At 45.4% G+C, this 12,022-nt stretch overlaps 1 protein-coding gene across 1 annotated transcript in view; it reads left to right on the forward strand.

The window, feature by feature from the left end:
• Window positions 1-12,022, forward strand: part of PAPPA (pappalysin 1) — a 181,704-nt gene that overhangs the window by 124,986 nt on the left and 44,696 nt on the right. Inside the window, exons 11-13 of the mRNA XM_030000700.1 lie at window positions 145-258; window positions 668-803; window positions 4,440-4,653. Of these exons, the coding sequence (XP_029856560.1) occupies window positions 145-258; window positions 668-803; window positions 4,440-4,653 (464 nt within the window). The remainder of the gene's footprint in view (window positions 1-144; window positions 259-667; window positions 804-4,439; window positions 4,654-12,022) is intronic.

The raw sequence follows: 12,022 nt of genomic DNA on the forward strand, positions 1-12,022 counted from the left end.
TCTCATGGTATTTAGAAACATCAATATTGTGTATTATTTTATTCTAGCAGTGCGCCTGGACTTTCCCCCCCCCCACTTTAAATAGTCATAGTCCTTCGTTACTGTCATCTACGTATCTTTTGGTGTTTCTTTTTTCTCCCGCAGATGTGTCGAACTAAGGTGATTGACTTGAATGATGGTGTCTCTCAGTATGCCTGGTATCCCTGCACAGCCAACTTCCAGTACTCCCACATGACACAGACCATTTTCTGGCTGAAGGTAGGAAGTGCACACGTCATTCAGAATTCTCCTCTTTGCCTGCCTGCACAAAGTTTCTCCCAACAGGCAAAATTTCATGGGACAGCCTTCCCCGGGACAAGCTGCCTCTTTCTTTGAAGTATGTTTAGTGCAAAATAGCAAAACAAAGCCTCTGAGCACTGTCTAGAGAGTCAGTGGTAAAGTCCCCTCCTGTGACAAGGCTGTTGAATTTCTGAGAGGTTACAGCCTCCAGCTGCAGGGCTGTTTGACTCGAATTTATCTAGTTTGTGTAGGAGAGGTTGGAAGAAAAGACTTCCGTGTGACCTGGGATGGGAATTGTTATTTTAAAAGTCCTGGACTGACTCTTGGGTTTTTTTAAAGCCCACCACAGTTCTCCACCTCAGTCTTTGTGGGGCTTTTGTTTTCCCAGGCTTATTTTTCCCAGCCTATGGTAGCTGCGGCAGTCCTAGTTCACTTAGTTACTGATGGGACCTATTACCTGGATCAGAAGCAGGAGACCATCGGTGTGCAGCTGTTTGACACCAAAGAGCAAAGCCATGATCTTGGTAAGACTATTTTATTAAAATCCCTCTTTATTGCTTGTTTAATCTGTTGGTACGCCCATTCACAAACTGACCGATACTCCTGCTCAGTTTTTCCAGGATCAGACAAAAAAAAGTGCTTGCTTAATGCTCCAAGACCTGAGTTTCACTAGAGTTTGTTGAAAATGATGCATCATTTTATACAGACATTTCTCCTTACCTGTTCACTATGTGTTCAGAAGTTATTGGTTCCTCTTTAGTCATTAAAATAAGCACTATTTCAATGCTTCACGCACAGCTCTTCCCTGAAGAGAAATTGACAGTGATACAGATGAACTGTTGGTAGTAGAGAGTGAGGGACCTGCACCAGCTGGTGCAGCAAACGCTTCTGCTTCGCAAGGTGTAGTGGGTCGGATCTCTAGTCCTGCTTGCAGGGAGGTTTCCACAGCTATTTAATGGCCAAAATTTTTCATGCAAAGTATTTCAGGTTTGATGAAGGTCTAACACCAGGGCCCTTGCGGGCTGCTTGCATGGCCTCGAGCAGATATGCCTGATAGAGGCTGTGGACCTGCTAGTTGTGCTGAAGTGCCAGGATAGACCATTTTTGTCACTACCCTCGGCACAGGTCCCTGAACCTGGGAAAGTTGTATCTGGTGAACTGATTCTGGCTGCATTTAAGCTCCAGGACAGAGCTCACCCTAGCTCCCAACTCCATGTCAGGGTAGGACTTGCATAATCCCTTTCCAGCTGTCCCCTGCCCCTTTTTTCTACTGGGGAGAAAGCTGGCCATGTCATCCCAAGAGCAGTTTTTAAGGAAACATAACCCCCTTCCCCAGCTTTCTGTTTTACCATAACTTTGGAATTTTGACAAGCTCAAATGAACTTCCTACTAGTGATGAGAAGGAGAAGGGACACACTACACACAAGTGGCAGGTGTTGGATGACTATCCAGGGCAATATATGATCTGGTGGGGTGTGGAAGAAAAGAAAGAAAGTATGTGTGGTGTCTGTTGTCTGAGAACAAACCAAAATTCATAGCAAGTTGTGCAGGTTGAGTCAGGATAGCTCCCAGTTTGCCAGAGCCCTGGATTAGTTTTATCCTCCTCCTTTCACAAAACAGTGGCACATAACTCTTTTCCCCTGAGAAATAAATGATGGAGACACAAGCATGCCAACAAATACTTAATGCAACATTTTATGGAGACAGACAGACAGATTGTGAGAGAAAGAGAACAAGAAAGAGGAGCAAAGAGGAAGCTGAGGGTTAGGTTTTGAAATCCTCAATGAAGTTGCAACATGAGTTTGGCATGGCTCAGACTGATGCCTGGAGATCATGGAAAAGCCCCTCCGACCTTTTCAGAAGAGGCTGGCCTGGAGCAGAGGAGAGGTATAGGTAGACTACCCAGCAGTTCTCTCTCACTCTGGCAGAGCTCCCAATCACTGTTTTGTCTGAGTTCTGGGTGCGGCATTAAGTCCTTTTCCTGGATGTTGTATTTGATGTGTTTGAATTATCACTGTGGCAAGCTAGAAACTGCAGCTGAGATGCAAACTTTGGCATGCACTGGGTGCAGGACTGGCTGCAGATGGTCAGCCAGCCTTAAGCAGAAGTTAGTGGCAAACTAAAAGTACGTCCAAAAGGAAGTAGCAATAATTTAAAACTTGATCTGTCCTCAGTGGGCTAAAGACAGTCCCATGAGCAAAATGCAGTCTAACCAGAAGTGCAGTTTCCCGCCTTGATCAGAACAAGTTTTTACTGTGTGAAATCCCAGAAAATAATGAGAAGCTTCTTCTGAGTCTCGATAGGAGATGGAGAGGTCGGGATGCCAAACACCTCAGCGCTGTTAGTTCAGAGACATTGTAGACACTGGGGTTCAGCCGCTGGGTACTTTGCAAGAGCTGTTGAACATTGAATAGGTGGCTACAGAGCTACAGAAACAGGGGCAAGCATAGAGACAGCTCTACCTCCCCTGCCATGGGCACCTGCACTATCTTGAGTGGTTTTTTGCTAATGAAGGCAGGTTAGTTAAATGAACCTGACCTGTTCAGCCCCCGTTTACCTTGTCGGGGTCCGAAAGCACCAGCAACTGCAGCACAGCTCTGAGGGTCTGTTTTGTTGTGGACACCGCCTGAGTGCGAGGAATGAAATTGAAGTGAATAAACAGCCTCATACCATAAGGTCTTTCTTGGCTTTCCATCAGAGAAGGCAGAAACTTCCAAGGAATTTGGGAACCCGGGATTTCGAGTATTAACTGCACCTGTTTGTAAGTGAGAAACGTGCACCGTTCCACAAGGAGCTGATATCAAAAGACCTGTGGGAGGCAAGTAGACAGGGAGGTTATTTCAGGGTCAGGTAAAGACCAAAACAAAAAGAGGTTTGCTTTTTTATTTCTTTTTTTTTTTTTTTTTTTATTACAGGAAGATTTTTTTAAAGTAGAGGGTGGGAGATAGATGTTTAAAGAGAGTGGTCAGAAGTCTGTCTTAATTCACAGGAAATCACTTTCTAAGGACAAAAATGAAAACTTTTTTATTCCTTCCCTTTTGAGTCAAGAAACCTGAGCTGGAAAAAAAATAATAATAATAGAAATCCCTGAGCCAGTTAAACATGCAAATAGAGTTTATTTTATTTTCAAATTTGTAAGTGTATCAGGGTAGCCAAAGGGCCTGGGCCAAAGCCATTGCTGGGGGAGCTCCAGTGAAGCAAATGGAGCTGGAGCCAAGCTGATCCTCGGAACGATGCCATGGAGCTGTGGAGGCAGGGCTTTGCAGGCAGCCATCAGGCTGTGAATCTCAATTAATGAATTTTGAGGCCAGCCGACAGCTGTCTGTCCTCTGAGTTACCCCTGAGATGGATTTGGCCCATTTGAATTCAGGTTGCCTCTACTTGAAGGTGGAAATTTCTTCCCAGCTATCTCTGAGTGCCTTCTCTGCTGAAGAAAAGGTATTAAGAAGTCTCCTTGTCACCTCTCTGGTGCTTCTGTGCACCTTGACCTCTTGAGACACTTTTATTTTCCCAAGACACAATTATTTTCTGCTCAAATGAAATCACCTGTAAAATCCTCAGTGGGTCTATCACCCTTGTTTCTCTCTCCAGGACCATCTTGGCCTTTTTTAGCAAAGAGCAAGATACCCTAAGGCTGAAAACCATCCAAAAAAATCAAGACTGGGCACATTTGGTGTAGAACTCATGCAAAAAAGTTTTACATTGAGTGCTAATGACATGCACAGCTACGAACAAGCCACTGGTGCGCTGCTCACGGTGCACAAAGCCACCCAGCCTGCCGGCACCATTTGATGTGCGGTATAAAGGCTCCAACTGTCCTCTCGGACCAGTTTTACAATAGTGCGACTCCGCTTCCTCCGTGATGGTTGCTCCTGATTTAACAGAGCACAATAGAAACGTAGCTGTGGTCTAAAGAAACTGCTCTGAGAGTCTGCTGCGCTTGTGGAGAGAATGGCAGCCTTTCTTCAGCTGTCTGGAGGGATATCCTTCTCTGCTAAGCTCTCCAGAGCGATTTGGGAAGCCCCTCCAGGCAGCTTACCATAACTTTTCAGCTCTATAGGGCCGTTCCTATGGGGGAAATGCTTCTGAAGTGCCCACGGCTTTGGGAAGGGATTGTGTTAAGTCTGACCCTTCCTCTGATCTTGTCTCTCCTCTGGCAGGTGTCCACGTCCTGAGCTGCAGGAACAATCCCCTGATTATCCCCGTCATCCATGACCTCAGTCACCCTTTTTATCACACCCAGGCTGTCCTCATTAGCTTCAGCTCCCAGTTTGTGGCCATCTCCGGGGTGGCCCTGCGTTCCTTCCACAACTTCGACCCCATCACCATCAGCAGCTGCCAGCGAGGACAGACCTACAGCCCGGCGGAGCAGAGGTGAGCCTGTCAGCCTGCTTCCTTCTGCCTCGCCACCCACCGCCCCCCGCGCCGCCCGCCTGCGCCGGGGGTTAAGAGGAGGCAGGAGGGGCACAGCAGCTGAACCCTGCTGACCCTTTTGTGTCGCTGGTAAAAAACCGGCAGTGTTCTCATTGATCAGGATGGATGGGACATTTAACCCGCATGGGATACTGTTAGTGAATTATTTCCTCTTCCTTTCTCCTCCCTCCTTTATCCCAAGCTTGGAATTGGGGCCAGTTAACTCTCCATACGTTCCCCAGTACAGCATCGTTTTCGCCACTCACACACCGGCTTCAATCTAAACCGCTTTGTGCTGCTAAAGTGCTACAGGGACCTCCCACGGAAGCGGTCGCGCGGAGACAAAGTGATGCTTGTGCCCCGGCGGGGCCAGGTCCTGCAAGGTACTCAGCCCCGTGCGGCCGGTGCTTGGCCACCAGCATTTGTGGTGCTTTTATGGCTGGGTAAGGGCCCTCAGTACCTCTCCGGATCCAGCCTATGTTCTGAAAAGCTCTGTGGGACCCCCCAGGATGAAAGGTTTATGGCTACCGTTTTATTCTTGTTGTTATTACAGACACATCAATAGATCACCACCAACCCCTCTCAGTCTCTGCTTTACAGCATCCCACAGAGATTGTGACCTTTTGTGGCCTCTGGTGCGGCAGCTTCATGGATCCTTTCAGCGAGGCAATGAAAAGAAGAGGGGAGAATTTAGCAAAACCCCTGAAAGAATAATTTTTTTTCCCCTTTGTGAATTCAAAGTTGTGAGCAGTCGTCATACCATAGCGGCAGCAATAGTAAAACAAGTTGCATATCCCGGCAAACCTCTGCTCAGCCTCCTAAGCAAGCTGTCAGGGTTTTTGATAATGTTCTGGCTTCTTTTTAGGGCCTGCTTTTATTCCAGGAAAGGCGGGAGGGTGAGAAGGGGGAGAGGGAAGGGAAAATAAAATGTAAAAAAAAGGAGTATATCTATAGCTAAATCAATCCAGTCAGTGTGTTCTGACCTAGATTCAAGGAGTCTGATCATTCTGTGCAATAGGTTGTATAAATTCAGAGGCCCAAAGACAGCAGGATCAAGTTTCAGATGAGAAGTCTAGTTGTGGAAGTTTGGCCAAATCCCAGTGCAGGAGCAGGACAGAAAAAGAGCGAGAAAGACCCACTGGAAGGAGATGGTGAGAAGCAACAGGGAGCTCAAGAGGGCTGAGATGCGGGGCCACATTCCTCCCTCTCAAGTTTTCAGTAGGAATTGAATCATTTGTTCACTTACGAAATTAGAAGTGCTCTGTGTTTAGAAAGTTATTTCCTTAATAAAAAATGTATTCCCCTTAGGCAAAGCTTCAGTGAGCCTCTGCAGCCCAGCAAACTAACCTTTAGAAATCTCTTGAAGAAGAATCACCCGCCGTTTGCCTCTTCTTTTTCTTCTTGATTTTTTTTTTTGCATTGTTTTGTTTTCGTGATGCACTGAACCATCTCAGGCCCTTGCTCTCAAAAACTTCCGTCAGAGCCTTGCTCGTTCAAAGTAACATTTTAGGTCTTGCAGGTTACAACGCTGGATTGATCATAAAGTTTCCCATGTCAGTCAAGGAACTAGAAACTCTCTGAAATAAAGCCCTGATCCAAAGCCAATTGAAATTGGTGGGTTTTTTTCCATTGATGACAGTGCTATAGTGGAAAATCCCCAATTTGCCTTGTGATGGAATTGCTTTGGGTGACCGTGTATGCTTTCTTCTGCACAAGAAATTCTAAGCAGTTCAGGTCTCCAAGATGTAGAGAAAGTTGTGCAGTAAGTTGTGCAGCCAGGAAATAGGTGACGCCTTTGCTGTCACCTGCCAGCGTTTCCCTTTGTTATTTTACCCACTCCGGGAAGAACATAGAAAGAGGGATTTTTTAAGTTTATTCTTAACCAGTTCAGAAGCTGGATGTGGGTTTTCTACCTCCTGTGCTCACGGTCTCCTCATCAGACTCCCTTTGAGTGCCAGTCCCACACTGCCCATCCTTCCCTTCTCCCCTTTCCCCACTGGTTGCATTTGCCTAATATGATTTTAAAAATATTTATTTAATTTTTAAAGGAACTTTCCTTCCTATGTGTAAGCATCAATTTTACTGCTTTCATTTTCCTTAGGTCAACATGGATATTTTTGCCTGCTTTTTGGCTTCTCTCTACAAGAGAGATTATTTCTCTGTCTTCAAGGAGAATTATTTGGGTTGGAGAGGATTTATAGCCAGATACAGACACTTCTAGGCAAGGGTGCAGATTTTAAATATGTGAGGGAAGAGAAATATATCGGCCCTTAAAAGTTAACACAGCTTGTATTTTGAGGGTGAATGGATCACTCCCATGGGTTAGTGACAACTTAAGTGAAAATAAAACATGCGCTTCTGCTTCTTTCTTAAAATATATATTACAGTTAATATTTTAGAAGAGAAAAAGGAGCTTAAATGCAAAAGTCCCATTGAACTTTATAGGTAGTTGTCCTCAGTCATTGTTAGCTCTTTTGAAAATCCATTCCATCCTTCTGAAGACATTTATAGAGGGTTTGAAAAAAAAAAAAATACTCTGTACTTTCCAGTTGTATTTTTCCAGTTGTTGGTTTTTCTGCTGCAGCTGACCACAGGCTCTTTTTTGTTTTCAGCAAAAGTTTACCTCACTGCTGGAGATGTGCTGTAAAAACGACATGCTTTATTTCCACATTGCATCCTTAGACCAGATATAATGGCCCAGTTAGTTCTTCTCTTGCGCTTTATAGCTCAAATTATTATACTTTTATTATTTCCTATTTAGCCTCGTGGAGTGGACAGTGGAATAGGGTGTGCAGAAGCAGAGGTATAATTTCCCACCCCGCAGTCACTCAAGCAGCAAGAAAGCCTGGTGCATTGGGGCTGCCTTTGACAGCGGTTCTTCAGAAATCAGGTTTTTGTCCTTTTCACCACGTAGGAAACATCAGCTGGGGGTCTCCCATCCCTGGCAAAGCAGTTCTTGTGAAATGCTGCTTTCCCTCAGTGGCGTTTCCCTGCCATGTTCACAAGACCCCTCCCCTCCTCCACCCTGCCTGGTGCTGTTTGCTCCTCTCCTGGAAACTGCAGGCGGGAGGCGTGAAAACCCAGGTAGATACCCCAGTTCAGCTGTCAGAATTGTGGATTTCAGGAGTTTCCAGCTTTCTAATCCTCCATTAACTCCGTGTTTGCAATGAAGATAAGCCTCCCTGCCCCTGGAGTGGGCTCTGGCTGCCCACGGCTCTCTGGAGTGCACGCCCCATGTTGGGCAGCTCCTTGGGCTTTCTAGTTAGTGTAGCAAAAAGATTTTCTTGTCCTTTGTTTGGTTAAATCTTGGCACAAACTCACTGATACGGCTGCAGAATTGCTTCTGCAGGGGAGATTTTGGGTTTACCTTCCTCCATAAGTGTGCACATCTGGGCGTTTGACAGCCGGGGGGGACCAGCACTGTAGACCGAGACCCAATCCTGGCCAACATGCCATCACCTGCCCTTGCCCTGGCCTCCGTGGAGCGCCGTCCTCCGAACTTCACCCTTTGCTGCCCCAAACAAGCCCCATGGAGATGTTGCCCACTCCAGCTCTTCTCTTTGTCTTGTTCTCTCCTGCTGTCAGCTTCCCCCAACAAGAAATGATGAAGATAAATCTTCAGCAGTGGAACAAATGCAACTGCCCTTTATAACTCTGGTTATTTTTTTTCTTTTTTATAAGGGGGGGGGGGGGGGCAGAAAGGGTTTCCTCATCTCTTTTTTTTTGATTTAATGCAGCTTTCTCTTTCCCGATTCAGCCGCCTTTCCCCTGCCCTGTGTTCTGTCATTAAGCGCAATCTCTGTCAGCTTGCTTCTGGTGAAATTAATGAATTTCTCACAGAACTGTTAATCATAGAAGCTTTGGTCCATGACATGTGTTATAATTCAATGGGTTTTTAACCTTCACCCCATTTTGGTAATTGGCAAACGGCATCATTTGGCTTTTATTAAAGTGGAAGGCGATGCATTTTCTTTGTTTGCCTGGACAGACTCTGGCAGGGAGACCTGCAGGGCTGCTAACACCCAGGCACACGGTCCCACTTCCAGGCTGGCAGGGCGAAGGGACTTTGAGAGCTTTATCAGTTCAATATGGACCCCCCCACTCCGGGCAGGAATATCTCACACAACGAGGTGCAGGCAGGCTGAAGGCAGAGCCAGTCCCCAAGGAGAATGTTGCCCTGCCAGTGGTGGGGACAGTGGTGGGGATGTGGTGGCTCATGCCTCTCCTTCCCCCACAGCTTACCTGGGGTTGGATCAAGTGTTTTCTTTAAATCTCTGGGTTTATCCACATTCCTGAGCCTAGCAGTTTGAAATAGGGTTTTGCTGTGATAGCTATCGAGAGTCAGGCCCAGTGGGACTGCGGTGAGATTGCTGAAGGAACCATAGGTGATGCTACTCATTTGGTCACTCTCATGGACCAGATTTGAAGGCAAACACCTAAAAGGAAGGGGTTTGATCCTTCTTCCAGTGGCACAGTCAGCACAGGTTCACCGGTCCCCATCCAGCCCCAAGGAATTGGGTAGATGTTCTTCAAGATTTTGTGTTAGTACAAGGAGACCGGTGTGTTTTAGCTGAAGACTGAAGAAGATAAATTCATTGCCACATTTGCAGTTCATACTTTTTTTTATTTCTACAACAAGGAATGTGGCTAGCAGCCTTTGCTTTTCAAAATGCTGCATATATATTTGGATTAGAGAGAGAGAACCTGCTCTTGCTTTTAGAGGAATCTCTACAGAGTTGAAGGCAAACCCATTGTAAGGATAAATCTGTTAGAAAAACTCTGAGAAGGCTGCACGTGTGTGAGTTGTATGTACGTATGGTGGCGTAGAACAAAACCAAAGTATGCTTCAGATCTGCAGTCCGGGCTGGCCTGGACTGTGGAAAAGGAAGTTTTTCCTATGTACAATAGATAATGATGTGGCTCTTCTCATAACAAGTGTATACCATGAGCTTTTATGCTTACATATGCATATATATGTGTCAGAGCTATCACGAAGGAGACAAATAATTAGGGCAGTATGTTAAGATGAGTTCTTGGAAAAGTGCTTGACCCCAGGGTTAGGAAGAAAAAGTTTGGCTGCTGTAAGCTTTTCAAAAGAGGAAGTCCTGGATTGTTTTTATGTGAGGAAGGAAGAGTTCCACTTAATTGTTATAATTCTCTATAAACATGTTAAAATACAAATGTTTGTAGGATTGTGTCACTAAGACCCCAATTTAGCAAAGCCCTTAGCTATTTGCTTACATCCCCCTGTAGTCAAATCTATCAGTGGGACTTAACTGTGCTTTTGAAGTTAAGCACATATTTAAGCGCCTTGCTGAATTGGGGCCAATATTGGCACAGAGAAATAAAGATTTAGAGGCTAATGACTGAGCTCATTTAGATTAGGGATGGGCAGAGTGGATTTGAATAAAGTAAGAACTGGCTCAGAACTTCAGCCTACATGTGAAGCTAACTCAGTTCAGGGCTTTTTACATCATCAAAACGGTTTGCCTTGATCTGTATTTTTAACATGGTGCAGGCAGTGGAACGCGTGCAAGAAATCCACTGCTCCTTGCACGCACCTTGGCGTGAAAATGTTGCTTTAGGAAATCATACACTACCAGGGCAAGGACAGGAACTGAGGTGGACCTAGTAAAATAAATAAACACTGTCAGGGCATATCGCGGGCACTGACCTTGTTCATTACATATGTATCAGTAAACCATTAGAGTGGTCCTTGGGTCCCTGGCATAGCTTTCATCCAGACCAGCTCATACTCTGGCAAGCAATTCCCAGGTGCATTTGGGGAGTTAGGATAGACCAGGGATGATTTGAAATAGGCAGTTTTGATGAAGTCACCCAATTTTGATTGCGAGAAAATGGGATAAGCTGGCCTATGCCAGGAATCAACATGAGTTAAAGTAGAAGTGATTTCATTCTCAGATACTCTATATTGTTTCTTTCCCAAGGAATGCACAGTTTCTGGAGCATGTGATGATTAACCACTGTTAAATGGCAGGACCCATGCAAGAGCTTCTGTAACCCACAATTCTGCAATATGGATGTGATGGGTTCTTTGTCTAAACTTCCTACTTGGAGATATTAATTTCTCCTTCTTAATTCTGCATTTGCAGAACTCAGTTCAGGATCATGACTTCAAAATTCATTGGGATTTACAGCTGACAGTAGCTGATACCAAATTGGAACCAGTAGCTAGAGAACCAGAAATATTTAAATTGGAAACATTTGGTGGCAGTGGTTGTTTTTTTACAAAAAGTGAATGGTTGTATTGTTTGTCACTGAAGTCATTCATATAGAGTTACAGACAGAGCGAGCTGCCCAGATGATCTGCTAACTGAGGCATAATCTGGAGCCTGGAGGGGGTGGCTAAAAATGTTCCCTGGCCATTTAAGAAGACCACAAGGGGACTAGTAAACAGAAAGAAGAACATCACAATAAGTGTTTCTTAATGCCTTTGTCTGTGGCGTTTCAGTTCTGTAGGACTTCTAAGCCCAGGCTTGCTCATCTGGTGTCCTGATATGAACTCAAGAAACCAGATTCTTTTTCCCCTTTACATTGATGGAAATGAAAAGCAATGCCACTGACTGCGGTGACGTTGCTCCAGATTTCCCTTTGTGCAAATTGCAAAGGTTTTCTTAGGCTCATCCTTCCCTCTGAAGCCATTCGAGGCTGAATTCAGCGCTACATCAATGTGTAGCACGTCGATTCACATAAGTATAAAATGAAATAGGTCTGCTATTATTTTATTTTTCCAACTTCAGTGCAAAAAGGTTTTCAGATTTTGTGGGAGTTTTGCAATGGGCAGTCAAGGTTTGCAATATGTACTTCTGAGAATGGCTTGGCAATAGTGCTTGCTTTTTTCCTCAATGAGTCAACTTCCTCGTCGCTGGAGCCCTGGCACGGGAAGAACTTGTATTGCAGCCTCACCATCCAAAAAACGGAGGGGAGCAAAGTGACAGTTAGCCTTCATGGGTAGGTGTAACTGGGACGTGTAGGGAGGGTTCAACAAGATATCATTCATCATTTATGCTCTCACTCAACATCCATGTTCCGACATTCTTGCTCATGTTAACTGGTGACTTACTCAACTAGCAGTGCTGTGAGGTCAATAGTAAGGTACTGCTCCGCTCGGGGAGCTGCAGTATGTGAGGCTGCCCGGGGTCTGCTGCCGAAACAGAGTGAAGTCTGTGGTTCACACTCCTGGGTGATTCTTGTTGGGCATTTACAATTGCACGTGGCTGTTGTCCTCACCTCATTTCTCTGCAAGAGAAGACCACCTGGGCGCTACGATACACTGTCCACTTGTTCTTCCACCGTCTCATCCACAGTC

Source organism: Aquila chrysaetos, chromosome 24 (assembly GCF_900496995.4).
Source record: "Aquila chrysaetos chrysaetos chromosome 24, bAquChr1.4, whole genome shotgun sequence".
Lineage (NCBI taxonomy): Eukaryota > Metazoa > Chordata > Aves > Accipitriformes > Accipitridae > Aquila > Aquila chrysaetos.